This window comes from Sceloporus undulatus, chromosome 4 (genome assembly GCF_019175285.1).
Source record: "Sceloporus undulatus isolate JIND9_A2432 ecotype Alabama chromosome 4, SceUnd_v1.1, whole genome shotgun sequence".
NCBI lineage: Eukaryota > Metazoa > Chordata > Lepidosauria > Squamata > Phrynosomatidae > Sceloporus > Sceloporus undulatus.
This window is the reverse complement of record NC_056525.1, coordinates 205,773,133-205,787,754: the sequence shown is the minus strand read 5'-3', so window position 1 is coordinate 205,787,754 and position 14,622 is coordinate 205,773,133. Positions and strand designations below refer to the sequence as shown.

General features: G+C 40.2%; 1 protein-coding gene across 1 annotated transcript in view; it reads right to left on the bottom strand.

Annotated features, from left to right (window-relative positions):
- PREX2 (phosphatidylinositol-3,4,5-trisphosphate dependent Rac exchange factor 2) overlaps positions 1–14,622 on the bottom strand; it is a 176,542-nt gene that overhangs the window by 49,972 nt on the left and 111,948 nt on the right. Inside the window, 4 exon segments of the mRNA XM_042464860.1 lie at positions 3,607–3,735; positions 6,794–6,884; positions 11,840–11,922; positions 14,337–14,431. Coding sequence (XP_042320794.1) covers positions 3,607–3,735; positions 6,794–6,884; positions 11,840–11,922; positions 14,337–14,431 — 398 coding nt within the window.

Below are 14,622 nucleotides of genomic sequence, written 5' to 3'. Positions count from 1 at the left end.
GGAGGCTAAATCACCATTTCCATTCTTGTCATCCTTGGATATGGGAAATCATAACCAAATGTCCAGCATCCATTGGCTAAAAAGACAATCATATCTTTACTGTGTAGACTGCAGCTTATTTGGAGATTCTGGATGCTCCCATAAATCACAAGCCTTTGTTATATGCTGCGACAAAAACTGTTATTTCAGGAAGCTGTATGATCTTTAATAGTGAGTGCCTGGATATTTGTCACCTACAAACTCCCATTTGCCCCAGCACTATCAATAGTGAACTGCAGTGCAAAAGCATCTAGAGAGCCACAGTTGCTTACTCCTTACACAGAATCTCCCGATAAATACAGCTGATGAAAGTCATTTTGGCTGGCCTCCTGTTAGTGACCTATAGACGTGTAAATGAAGATTAAGTATGCATATATACTCTTTTTTGCACCCTGCAGAAGGTACGGTATCTAGTACTGTACCATTACCCACAAAGCTCCTACCCTGGTGCACAATGGCTGGAGAGTTGCCATCTCCATAGCCACTGATGGACTGGGGTGTGCCCAGGCTTGTTCAGATGCTTTTTGGGAGAAAAAATAAGTTTTATGTTAGGCTACTCCTCCTTCCCTCAATGCTCAATACCATAGGAAACAAGCCCAGGTTCAGTCCTGCTGCTGAACAGTGGCTGGAGAGATTGAGCTGTGCCTAACAAGCTCCTGGCTGTTGTTTCACACCAGTGAAATTGCTGAGCAGAGGAAATGGTCTTCCTATAAATACACTGGTAGAGATACCACCAGTGTAATTCAGAACTCACCCACTATGTCCTCTCTGCCCTTGCTAACAGGTGAGCGTTTGGCAAGGCAGAGGCAATAGAAGACTCCACATCATTGATTATTATTATTATTATTATTATTATTATTATTATTATTATTATTATTATTATTAACCTTTATTTATAAAGCACTGTAAATTTACACATGCTTGATCATGCAAACACAAGGACTGCACCCTTTTAGAGTGCTAGAAGGGTGCAATCTACCATATTTGCCACCAACTGTACAGATATATCCATGTATTTGGTCTCTGCTCACACTGCTACAGGATAAATGGATAAAACATGCATGAGTCACAGATCCAGAAATCTCAAGTATCTACTGACTCCAAAACTTCACACAACTATTTTTAAACTTTGTTCCGTCATAACAGAATATGAGTTTAACATGAATTAACATTAATTCTGCTTTAAAACAATTTTGTCCCAACCCTATCAGTAAGCAAAATAAGGAAATAACTGCACATAAAATATTAAATGAAAGATGCAGCACTGTTTTGCTTAGAAAATAAATATAATATTTTCACTGTTTTCAACTTCTTATTAAATAAACTAGGAGAATTGATTATTAGATATGTGGAAACTTCACATAATAATGCGTGAAGACTAATATTAAAATTAAAAGCTAAATTTATCATCTCAAATGAACACCCTCCTAATAACAAATTCTGAACTTTCTATAACACTTTTGCAGCACATTGGTGTAACTTGAAGCTACAGCCAAAGCAAAGCCCATGGCCAACAAATAGGACCCATTTGTGGGGAAACTATATTATCAATGTTAAGCATGATTAGCATTTGAAGATAATTTTGTTACAGTTAGAAAGTTTCACAACTTGTAATTTTTAAAAGTGTAAATCATTATTTACATTTTTATTACAACTTCTAAGATTTTATTTTTAAAACATGTATATCAGACAATAAAGTTTTTGTTATCCTTTACAGGATACAGCATATGTGCAGCAGATAAAACAAGCATGGGTCCAGATAAACTCTATCAGTCTTTCTGGTTATTACAAAAGTTTTTGTTGGTTTGATTTGGTTTTTTAATTTGTCTGCTCCTCTCAAAGTTCTAATAAAAGTGTAGGCAACGTTGGACTTTTTTCTTATTGAAAATTCATGAAGGACTACCACTGAAGTTGGAATTTTGCTCTTGTGTGAACTTAGCTGGATAGAAGAGCTTCTTTTTTTATAAAGCCCTTTGTGCTTGGGATTATTTTATATCCAAGTTGGTTTTCCATATGTGCCCTCATTCTGTTTTTCTCAGCATCACTCATACTCTCCCCTTCCTGTTGGTTTTCTTTCCCTAATTCTATATTTGCCTTCCACTTTCTCACCTACTGTTCCAAGATCCCATCTATCTACCATCACCATCAGCCAAACTCATAATAATGAGCAAGAGTCAGACTCACCTAATTCCAATCAGCCAACACACCTGCTGCACAGTTAATATCTATGCTGAAATGCACACCATGCAGCTTCATTAATCTTCCTCATCTGTTTCTGGCCACATTATAAGTCTCACAGAACTTAATCTGAATGCTTCAAAGATATTTTATGTTCAGTTAAATATATTTACCACTTTCCTAAAGAAACTGGGATTTGTGTTCCTTTTTAAAAGAAGAAGAGCTTTTCCTATGAACTTCTAATAATCTCCTTTCTATTTAAGTGAACAGATCAAGTATCTTCTTAAAAAAATTATGGCATGAATTTTCTCCTCATGATTTACTATACAAAGAAATCAAAAGCAGTAAATTATGTAATTTACTTCCATTTTAATCACCTGTTATTATAATTTAATTTTGTATTCATCATGCACAATGGAAAAGATCTATGACCAAATGTTTGACAGCTTCTCAGATTTAGTTGCCTTCTAGAATGAATAAATAACATTTCAAGTATAGCATACTCAGTTCACAAAAAGTCCTTATGGTGCTGGCCCCAAAGATTATACAGTCTGTGTTTATTTAGATTTACAACTCCTGGATCCATCTCAAGAGCCATAAATTCCTCCAGACTAACAGCTAACTATCACTCATGGATTCTGCTTACAGTGTATAGAAATATTCAACTTTTATTATTATCTAGAATTCCACATATATTAGTTAAACCAAGCAAATAACCAGCCTACGTCTTTCCTTTAATGAAATCAAAAAGGGCAGACAGGAACTAGGAAGCAACATGGCACCACAGAGACAGTCTGCAAATAGCATCATGCTATTTTCTTCAGGGTCCTATTGTCCATGAGGTCCCTTGAACCATCAGGGAGGACATTCTTATTAGCCCTCTGAGATGCCTTTTGCTTACACAGAAAAAGACCAACAGTGTTTTTCTGTTTGGCAGATGTTAAGTAAGTTGATGATTCCTTCAGTACCACAGCCCCAGAGTACCACCTGGATGTGGCCCTCTGCTTCCAGAGATACTGCCATGCTATATGAAGGGAACATGTTTACAAAAACTTTGCACAAGTAGTTGTGGGGAATATAGGGTTTTGCTCATAAACACACACACACACAAACACACACACTTTATTTCATAATAGTTAGCATTATAACAAAATAGATAACTGGTTTCCTCCTCTGCCAGTATTTCATAGTGTAAACTTTGAAATTCTGATCCTCTGATCCAGTGATAACTACAATTTCTGAACACAGGCCAGGGGTCTCCTTTAAGAAATTAGATTTCACTGACTCAGCTAGTCAGGCTTCTGGAATTTATATTACTCGCTAAAAGCTTCTACAAATTCTACCTCAGAAGCATGAAAAAACCTTACATATTATAGAAGAGTTACTGACCTTCAACAAATTTTCTGATGCTTTGGGAAAGATTCCGGACACTACTGGGAAGATTCCAAGGGTCTTGCTTGATATGAAGTCTGAGTTGTTTTGGACAGCTGAGTTTAAGTTCAATTTCCTGCTGAAATTCTAGTCAGAAAAAAAAAATACTTATTAGCTGGTTAAAATACACTGTTAGATCAGTTTGAACTAATTTAACACATGCAAAACAGGTTCTTTTCTGGGCCACATATACTTTTGTGTTCACCATTTCCTGCCAAAACATTGCAGTGTAGTGAAAACTAATAGTTGAATGAAAACACTTCTGGTTGCTATTAAAACATTTTTTTCCAATAAAAGAAGGATTAAAGGCCATATTTTGTTTTAGAAAGGAATCATCCTTCCCAAAGAGTTTCTGGAGTATATTTCTGTTGTTGTTGTTTGCCTTCAAGTCTTTCTGACTTACTGCAACCCTCTAACACTGACACAATCTAATTAGCACTAATTAGTCAGCTTCAGGCCATCTGATCTGATTCAAAGTTGTTCTTATGATTCACCATCAAATCAGCTTCAACTTATGGTGACCCAATGACTGAGTTATCAAACTACCTAGCTCAGATCTTGTAAACCCAGGAATAGTGGCTTCCTTGATTGTATCAACCCACTTACAGTGTGGTTTTCCTCATTTCTTACTGCCCTTCACATTACTGAGCATTTAGCCTGATGGCAGGGAACCATCCAATTAAAAAGATTGTATGTACAGCGCTATGTAAATTTACAGCGCTTTATAAATAAAGGTTAATAATAATAATAATAATAATAATAATAATAATAATAATATTGTCTTTTTCTCTGAGTCACATCATCTCATAATATGTCCAAAGGATGACATCCTCAGGTTAGTTATTTTGGTTTCTAGGCAGATTTCAGGCTTGATTTGCTCTGGGACCCATTCATTTGTCTTTTAGGTGGACTATGATTTTCTTGAAATTCTACTGCAGCAATGCTTTGATATTCTTCCTCACAGTTTTCTTCACTGTTCGGCTTTCACATCTATACAAAGAAACTGGAAAAGCGATGATCTGGATGATTTTGTCTTTTATATTTAATGACATATCTTTACACTTGTGGATCTCATCTAGCTGTTTCATAGATACCATTTCAAAGTCTTAGGCCCGTTATAGACGGGCGTAAAGTACATCCTGGGGACGTACTAGGGTTAGGCAAAGTGCGTGCCTTACGCACGCACCTAACCCTAGTACGTCCTGGGGACGTACAAAATGGCGTCGCCCGTTCCACATGGGGGTGGCCATTATGACGTCACGAACGCGCCACCTCCAAACGGGGTGGCGCGGACGTGACGTCACGCCGCTTGAGGGCACATAGAGTGCCCTTTCCGCAGCACGAGAAGGAGCTCCGAAACGGAGCTCCTTCCACGATTTGCATCGCTGGCGCAGCCTTTAGACAGCTGTGCCAGTGACACAAGGGAGAAAGGGGCCTCCTCCTCCCTGCTGCCATTGGGTGTCCTTGGGGCATGAAGCCCCAAGGACACCCCTTTCCAGGCCACGGGGGAATGGCCTTTCGCCGCTTCCCCGCAGCCTAGAAAGAGGCAGATCAGGGCCTCGGAGGCTGCTGCTCTGGAAGCTGAGGCCCTGATCTGGCAGGAAAAGCAGCGCCTACAGGCTGCCCCAAACAGGCGGTCTGTAAAGCGCCTTAGTTTTCTTATTTCTTGACTACAATCTCCATTTTGATTGGCTGAGCCAAGGTACAGAAGGCCTTGAAAGTTATGCATTTTTGTCTCCGCAACATGTATGTACAAAGCTACTTTTGCACTTTCGTCATTCCAAGTTTTTACTATTTTCTGCAAGTAATATGGTGTCATCTGCATCTCTTAAACAGTTGATATTTCATTCTCCTAGTTTTCACACCTGCTTCCTCCATGTCTAATACTGCTATCTATATGTTCTACATATCAATTAAAATGAGCCCCTTGTCACTGGGAAACTGTTCCTCCATATTGTGCCCTGACGGCAGCCTCTTCTCCCAATCAGAGGCTACACTTCAGGACTATCAGGTATTGTGAAACACCCCTTTATTTTCAAGCTAACCATAATTTTTCTACTCAATCAAAGGCTTTGACATAATCTATAAAGCAAAGACTGATTTTCTCCTGAAATGCTTTCATGCTTTCCATTATCCAGTGTATGTTTGTGACATGATCTCTAGTGCATCTTCCTTTTCTGAACCCAGTTTGTACAGCTGGCATTTATCAGTCTATAAATGGTAAAAGCCTTTCTTATAAACTCTTGAACATCACTTTGCTTACATGGCAGATCAGTCCAGTAGTCCAAAGATTGCTATTGATGTCCCCTTTCTTGCGGACTAGAATGTATATTGAGTGTTTCCACTCTGTGAGCCATTCTTATATCTACTGTATTTGTTGACAGATTTTAATTAGAATTCGAGTGGATTCTGTCACTGTCCCTTGAAACAGCTATACTGGTAAGCCATTTGTTCCTTGTGATATATTTCTCCCAAGTGCTATTTTAGTTGCCCCCTTGTGGACACACTCCAGCTTGTCAACATCCTTTTTGAATTGTAGTGCCCAGAACTGGACACAGCATTCCAGGTGAGGCCTGACCAAAGCAGAATAGAGTGGCACTATTACTTCCCTTGATCTAGACACTATTCTTCTATTGATGCAACCTAGAATCGCATTGGCCTTTTTAGCTGCCACATCACACTGTTGACTCATGTTCAAATTGTGGTCTACTGGGACTCCTACATCCCTTTTACATATAGTCTCATTAAGCCAGGCGTCACCCATCCTATATCTATGCATTTCATTTTTCCACCCTAAGTGCAGTACCTTACATTTCTATGTGCTGAACTTCATTTTGTTAGCTTTGGTCCAGCTTTTTAATCTATCAAGATCATTTTGAATTTTGATCATCTCCTCTGGGGTATTAGTTGCTCGTCCTAATTTGGTGTCATCAGCAAATTTGATAAGCATGACGATGAGCTCAACAAAAAAACAACAACAACTGTTAGGTTAATTTAGGGAACTGGCTCTTCTATATTATCTGTTCAAACCAAAAAGTACAGGAAAAAATCAAAGCATGGAGTAAAATGAGGAAGGAAAGATGAGGAGAGGCATAAACTCAAACTAGAAGCATTTTTAATTGCCACAATTCACTCTGAAGAATACCTTGCAAGCTTCGACCTGGTGTGAAGAACATCGTCTGCTCAAAAGCTCTTGCTACTGCTGGTCCCTTCAGTAGAATAATAATTGAATCTATCTGTTGAGTTTAAAAAAAAATCAGTGAACTGGTGAATCTGAAGATAGGCGAGCTTGAAAATAACCTCCCTATCTGTCACAGAGTGCTTAAATACACTTTAGAGCAAGACAACCACAGAAGAACTTGAGCATCTAATGATCTATGGACATAAACTACCTATGTGAGAGGTCCTGTCATTACTACCAAACTTTGTATCAGAGCACTCAGGGTGCTTTACAAGAAAGAAAATGGCTTGTACCGTATTTGCCTCCTTCCTTAGACTCAGAGGAGTCCTTTCTAGTACCATCTCCCCAGACTAGCAGTAATGAAAAGAAACAAAGGTTCCTTATCACCTTGTCTGGTTCCAAGGAGAATGGGGAGAGCCAACCCACATAAGGCTTCAGTTTGTGTATGTTAGAGTGGACAATTTTGGCACATCACAGGGTCAATTGTCTACCTCTGGGACCCTCTAGAGGCAGCATGAATTGTCAACAGTGCCAATAGACAAGAACCAAAAAAAATACTCTCAGTGTCAAAAGGGGGGAGCAATATATCAAGCAATGCAGGGCAGGGTCTGAGACATTTATAAAAAAAACTGCTGCTCATTGCAGAGGCAAGTCACTTTTTGGGTCAGAAAAGGGTGGTCGAGGGAAGCCTGAGGGGGAATAGGAGTCAAAAAATAACTTTTGGCCCAAGCTTTGACCAGTCTTGTTTTAGGTCCTTGCTTGCCCAGCAGCTAAGTAAGTGGGAAATCCACTGGGTGATCCTGGGCAAGTCATAGTATCTCAGCCTCAGAAGATGGCAGTGGCAAACCTCCTCTGAAGAAACCTGTGAAAATCCTGTGATAGGGTCGCGTTAGGGTCACCTTAAGTCAGAAATGACTTGAAGGCAAATAACACCACCACTACCAACTTCAGTCAACCGGGCCAAAATGGAGCTATCCAAAGTCCTGTTTTTGCTTGTTTTCTATGCAAAATAGCTTTTGACTTGATTTTGTTCACCCTGTCCTGGCTTTGTCTGCTTTGTTTGGTTTTGCTTTCCAAATGTTTGTCTACTTTGAGATTTACCTGTTCCCACCAAACATGACTGGCTTCCGCTACAAGCCCTGAGTACCCACAGGATTAGACAGATTCTCTGTGTTTGTTTCAAATTAAAACAGAAGTGAGACTGAATCTGAATGCAATTACATTTTTTTCTTATCTCAAAATCATTCATTGAAGGTACATGTATGCTTTTCCCATGTGGCAAATAGGTAGTTAAGGCTAGGTGTCACTTAAATTTGTTTTAAAATGCATATCCTTCTCTTCAAGTGCCAGAGACAAATCCATGCACACCCACAGTCCATGGCTACTTTTTAACTTTAATTAATACAGGAAATCTCATCACGCATCTCCTATTGCACATATAGTTTTACCCTAGATAAAAGAATTAAAATAGTGCTTGATAATACTGAATATGTAACCCTAGGAAAAAATAAAGCCAAAATGCCATTGTTAACCCCAATTAGACAAGATCCATTGGATCAACAGGAACTTTGTAAATTGCTTCCGTCAACTACATTCATTCAGTGGGTCTATGCCAGTTAGAACAATTCTATTGATGTCTACATGTTGGAGACAAAGAATCTGTTTTCTTTTTAATGACCTTTCTCTGAACTTATTTTAATTTTATTTATAGTTTAATTGTAATTCTTACTCTTGTATAATGAGAAATGTTTAGCTATATCTGTTTTAAAAGGATGCCTTGAATCCAAGACTGGACAAAAGGCAGGATATAAATAAACGTAAGTATTATAGCAACAGGAGAACTGGTATGATGTAGTGCAGGGGTCGGCAACCCCCGGCCCACGGGCCACATGCGGCCCGCCAAGGCCGGGGGACCGGCCCGAGCCCGGTCCTGCCACTGATTGCCAAAGGCCCCGCGCCAGCAGCAATCGGCGACAGGACCGGGCCACTCGCGCGGGGCCTTTGGGGGACCCACGCCCTCTTGCGAGAGGCTAAAGGTCTCTCACGTGAGTGCGCGGGGCCTTTGGGGGACCGTCAGCCTCCTCCCACTCGCGCTAGAGGTCAAAGGCCCTGCGCCCTCTCGCGAGAGGCCAAAGGTCTCTCTCGCAAGCGCGCGGGGCCTTTGGGGGGCCACCAGCCTCCTCCCTCCTTCTCGGCCTCCATGGAGGCCAGGAAGGAGCCCGTGGGGCCGAGAAAGAGGGGGAGGCCTCCAGCGCAGGTGGCCCCCGCCGGCTCTTTTGCCGGCCTCTGACGGGGCCTGGGCCCCCATCAGGGGCTGGCAAAGAGGGGGAGGCCTCCAGTGCTGGCCCCGCCACCAGAGGGTGGAAGTTCCACCCCCGACATGCGGCCCCGCCCCCGGAGGGTGGAAGCTTCCCCCCCAGCTTCGGCCCCCCAGTTGTCTGAGGGACAGCAACCCGGCCCCTGGCACAAAAAGGTTGCCTACCCCTGATGTAGTGGTTTGAGCATTGGACTGTGACTCTGGAAATCAGGGTTCTGTTCCCTATTCTACCATGGAAAGCCGCTGGATGACTGTGGACAAGTGAAGCTCTCTCAGCCCCAGAAAACCCCATAAGAAGTTTGCTTTGGGGTTGCTATAAGTCGAAAATGACATGAAGGTATGCAACAACAATTATAACAACAACAAATCCCTGGTGTAACTCAAAGACATATCTCAGATAATATTCACAAATCACACTGGTAGAGCTTCGTACTGTTGAAATACATCTCTGTTTTGTATCATATAATTAACATTTTTTACAAGAAAAAGCATCTAGAAAATTATCCCCTTTGCTGTGTTCAATCCACGTAGCTCCCACTGAACTGGATTTGAGTCAACTCAGGAATAATATATACATTAGACCAGGACTTTTTAATTTTAAAAACAATTAAAAATCACCACATCAAATCGTACAAAATTATGGATTTTTTTAAAAAAACATACATCTCAGTAGGAAGCCCTCCTGCTTTTTTGTTGTTTGTTGTTAACTGCCCTCAAGTCGATCTCGATCGATGACAACCAAGACCCTCTACCCTCCACTGCTGTGCTCAATTCCTGCAAACTCATACTCATGATCTCTTTAATAGAGTCCATCCATCTCGCATGTGGCCTTCCTCTCTTTCTACTTCCCTGTACCTTTCCTAGCATTACTGTTTTTCCCAATGTTTCATGCCTTCTCATGATGTGTACAAAGAACAACAACCTGAGTTTTCTTGGCTTCTAGGGAGATTTCTGGCTTGATCTGCTCCAGGACCCATTTGATCGTATTTTTGGCTGTCCATTGAATCCTTAGCACTCTTCTCCAGTACCACATTTCGAATGAGTTGATTTTCCTCCCATCCTCCTTCTTAAATGTCCAGCTTTCACATCCATATATGGCAATAGGGAATACAATGGCTTGTACGATTCTAACTTTTGTGCTCAGTTGTATATCCTTGCATTTTAAGATCTTCGCTAGTTCTTTCCTAGCTTTCCTTCCGATTCTTAATCTTCTTCTGATTTCTTGGCTGCAGTCTCCATTTCTATCAATGTTTGATCCCAGATATGAGAATTCTTTTACTATTTCTATTTCTTCATTGTCTAATTCAAATTTGTGTAGGTTCTCTGTGGTCATTATTGACCACATTATTTATGTTCAACAATAGGCCTGCCTTTGCACTTTCTTCCTTGATCTTTCTTAGTAGTTGTTCCAGGTCTTTGAAGTTTTCTGCTAGTATTATGGTGTCATCTGTGTATCTCAGATTGTCGATATTCCTTCCTTGTATTTTCACTCCTCCTTATTCTGTGTCCAAGCCTGTTCTGCATATAAGTTGAACAAGTAGAGTGATAAGATGCAGCCTTGTCTGACTCCTTTGCCAATTGGGAACCGTTCTGTTTCTCCGTGTTCTGTTCTGACAGTAGCCTCTTGTCCTGAGTACAGATTCCTCATCAAGACTATCATGTTGGCACTCCCATGTCTTTTAGGGCATTCCATAGCCTCTCATGATCTACACGATCAAAGGCTTTGCTGTAGTCTACAAAGTTATGCTGATTTTCTTTTGAAATTCCTTGGTGCTTACAGGAGGTCAAACAAAAGCAGGGAGAGGACAGCATAGCCTAGCCTCCCACAGAAAGGAGTTCTAGAGGATGGGAGCAGCTACTGAGAAGGTTTTTCTTGTGTCCTCACCAAGTGAACCTGTGATAGTGGCAGAACTGAGAGAAAGCCATCCCTGTTGGATCTTAAAACTCTGGCAGGTTCATGTGCATAGACATGGGACTCTTTCACATGGGAGGCAAGCATCATTGAAACATGATTAAAACATGGTAATAGTGTGATCGGCGAGAAGATTATCATACCCCCGCATGCTTCTCCTGTGTCCCATGCATAAACTGTAATGGATGCATCATTGGGTAACACCAGAATCTCTTATTACCCAATGGAGTGACCTTTACAGTTTATGCACGGGACACAAACGGGATAATCTCCCCCCCCCCCCTCATGCTATTACCACCTTTTTAATCATATTTTAATTACGCTTCCCTCCTGTGTGTGATAGAGTCCATAGTTTTTCAGACAGTCTGGATTATATGGAATTTTTCACCAGAAAAAGGAAAATAAATATTATGACTAATAATTACATAAACACGGCTGTGATAGTCTAAAAAAGAAATATGTAACCAGGTCCTACTATCAACTGTGCAAAGCAAAGAAATGCAAGTTTAATCCAACTCACTGGTGTAAATAACCTAGCTGTGTTCCTGGTCTCTCATGCTAAATGGCAACTTCTGGATGCAGTACTGAACTATACAAAATACACCTTTGTGATCAGTGTATCAGTTTTTCTTATGTGTAAGTGAATACACCTTTGCCATCAAGAACCAACACAGTACGTGGAAAATTCAGTGCTGAGAACTGGGATCTTGGCAAACAAAAGCATTTTAAAAAATCAAGTCATAACACTGCTTTAACTGTGTAATTGCTCTAATTGAATTACCTGACCAAAAAGATGCTCCAAACAGCCATGCAATTTGTCCTGCTTGTCATGGGAGATGCGTATACTCAGAGGAAGTTCATCACCTATTAAAACAGTAATTGAAATTGTTGTTGACTAAAGGCTGTAACAGACTACTCAGACTCTACGTATGGAATATTATTTTTGTAATTATTTTTTCACAGAAAAGCTCCAGATGGTGGAGCAGGGCTGCTGCAAGGCAGGATGGCTTTGTTTCTGTTTCTGTTAAAATGGTAACTTTACTTCCCTTTCAGAATTTGGAAAAGAGTAGTTGGTTGCCATGGTGGTTTAAGAAATCTGGGAGATGTAATCCAGAAAGGTAACTTTTCCAAGCTCTTCTCCCTTTTTATTTCACTCTGATTCTTTCCTTACAGTTTTATTCAGGTCAGCTGAAGCCTACTATATATTTCATGTTCTCCCTGCCTCCAGTTTCTGAAATTCTTGGGCCCTGTGGAGGAAGGGGGGGGGGAATTTGGTGCTTCTTCATTTTCTTCATTAGTCACAACTGTGTTCACTAATGCTGTGCTCACAAATCCCTATGGAGGAATGCAAAGAAAAAGGGAAAAAACTTGGTCTTTTTTTAAATGGAAGGTTGTAGGGGCAGGGAGAATGTTCAGAAATGGCAGCCAAATGTTCAAGGGCTGCATGGTTGTTCTATTGTTGAGTACTCTACATAGGTCAAACAGGCCAGTCCCTGCACCAGAGGATAAATGGACATAAATCAAATATTAGGAGAGGGAATACACAAAAACTGTTGGCAGAACATTTCAATCTCCCTGGGCATTCTATCTCAGACCTCAGAACAGTAAACAAAAACAGCTTCATTTATATACCGCTTCATACTGAACGAATAGTGTCTAAGCAGTTTACAACTGTAAGCTAATTGCACCCAACAGTCTGGGTACTCATTTTAGCTACCTCAGAAGGATGCAAGCCTGAGTCGAGCTTGAGCCCATTTGCTGACATTGAACTCGCAACCTTATGGTTTTGAGTGAGCGGCTGCAGTACAGGCATTTAACCACTGCATCACCAGGGCAGTCCTTGAACAAAACTACAAAGGTAGATTGGAAAGAAAAACAGCAGAATTGGAATCCATCCATAAACTACAGTCCCTCAGCAACTGACTGAACAGGGATAATGGCTTTCTGACTCACTACACACATTTCAATGCAGAGCCTATCCTCAGCGGGGTGTCTTCTCTTTACCTACAGGTTACTTTGCAATGCCAAATTGGTCTTGCCACTCCACTGTCATAAACATTGGCCAGTTCACAACATCTTTGTTCACTAACAGCCATAGTTAAAACTAGACTTGCTACTTCATTTCCACGCACAAAAGATTTTAAATTTGAATGGACATTGTCATATACCAATGGCATATATACAGTATGTCTGTCACTGGTTTCCACTCCACTATATGCATCTGAGGAAGTAGACAGAAGTATACAAAGCTCATGCTGCCAATTTCTTTATTTCAGTTAGTCTCAAAGGTGCCACAAGATCTCTCTACATACTGATTCTATAGACTAACACGGTTATATCTTTGAAATCTGTTCTTGACAAGTATGCAAGCAGAGCATACTTGGCATCTGAAAATTTTTGTTTAAATATATTAAGCAGCAGGTGTGGGGATTTAGTACAGTGATATTACATGTACTATTCCATAGTTGCTAACAGTGCATTAAATGTCCCTGTAGTATTGATAAATGCAGTATTTATACTTCACAAAATCAAATCTGTATTTTCAAGAAATTCAAATCCTATGATTTTACTGGAGGGTGGAGAAATATCATTTCCCTGAAATAGCAGTGCAAGCTCAAAGATCACTGCCATGACAGCTCAGCAAGCAACCTATTGTTTTGTTTTAAAAAAAAATAAGAGGTTCTGGAAAAATCCTTAATCTCTGCATCTTGGGTAAAATGGAATAAAAGAGGTACTTAAAAACAGAATGGTCTCACTCCAACAGATGGTGCTTCTCGGAATGAATGAGGAAAATGCATGCCACTTTCCTCAAGCAACAGTCACTGAAATGAGAAAAACTTTGCCCTACAACAGAAAATACAGCCAGCTGAGAGTTGAAGCCTGCACTATTTCCAAACCAGGAGCTTTATGCTGCCAATACTGGTCTTTACTATTTGTTCTTTCTCCACATGCCACTGGTATTCGGGGGGGGGGGGGGGGGGGGGATTAAAGATTATTTTTACAATCTACTCTAATTATCAAGTGTTCATTTTCTGAAACTGCAGAGAGAAGTTGCTGCTATAACTGCAACAATAAGACTGATTAACATTAATGTTAAATGTTATTCATTTGTACGGGAAACTGAAGTTTCTGCAGAACACATATACTAAAAAACTAATTACAGTATTTAAACAAAAGAAAGACATTTCTTGCATCCACTTCAATGAAGAACTGGACAAATCAGCTACAAAATTCACTCAAGTCCATCCAGAAAAGTATATTTTTAAAAAACAAATTACCAGAATCCATTTCATCACTGTGAAAGTAAGAACTGCATTGGCTACTGCAAATACTGGTAAAAGAAGCAATAGAATTCCTGTTGCTGTTGCAGTCACTGAATAAAAGAAATACACAATAATATAAATCATTCCAGAACATTCACATTTAAACAGTGGCTTCCTTATTCTTTTATCTTCTCTTGTCCAAACACCTTTTTGCATTACTTTACCAAAGTTATTTATGTCATTAAAGAAGACGCTCAGTACATTTTATTTTTCTCTTGAGGAAGCGAGCTCAACACCGTAT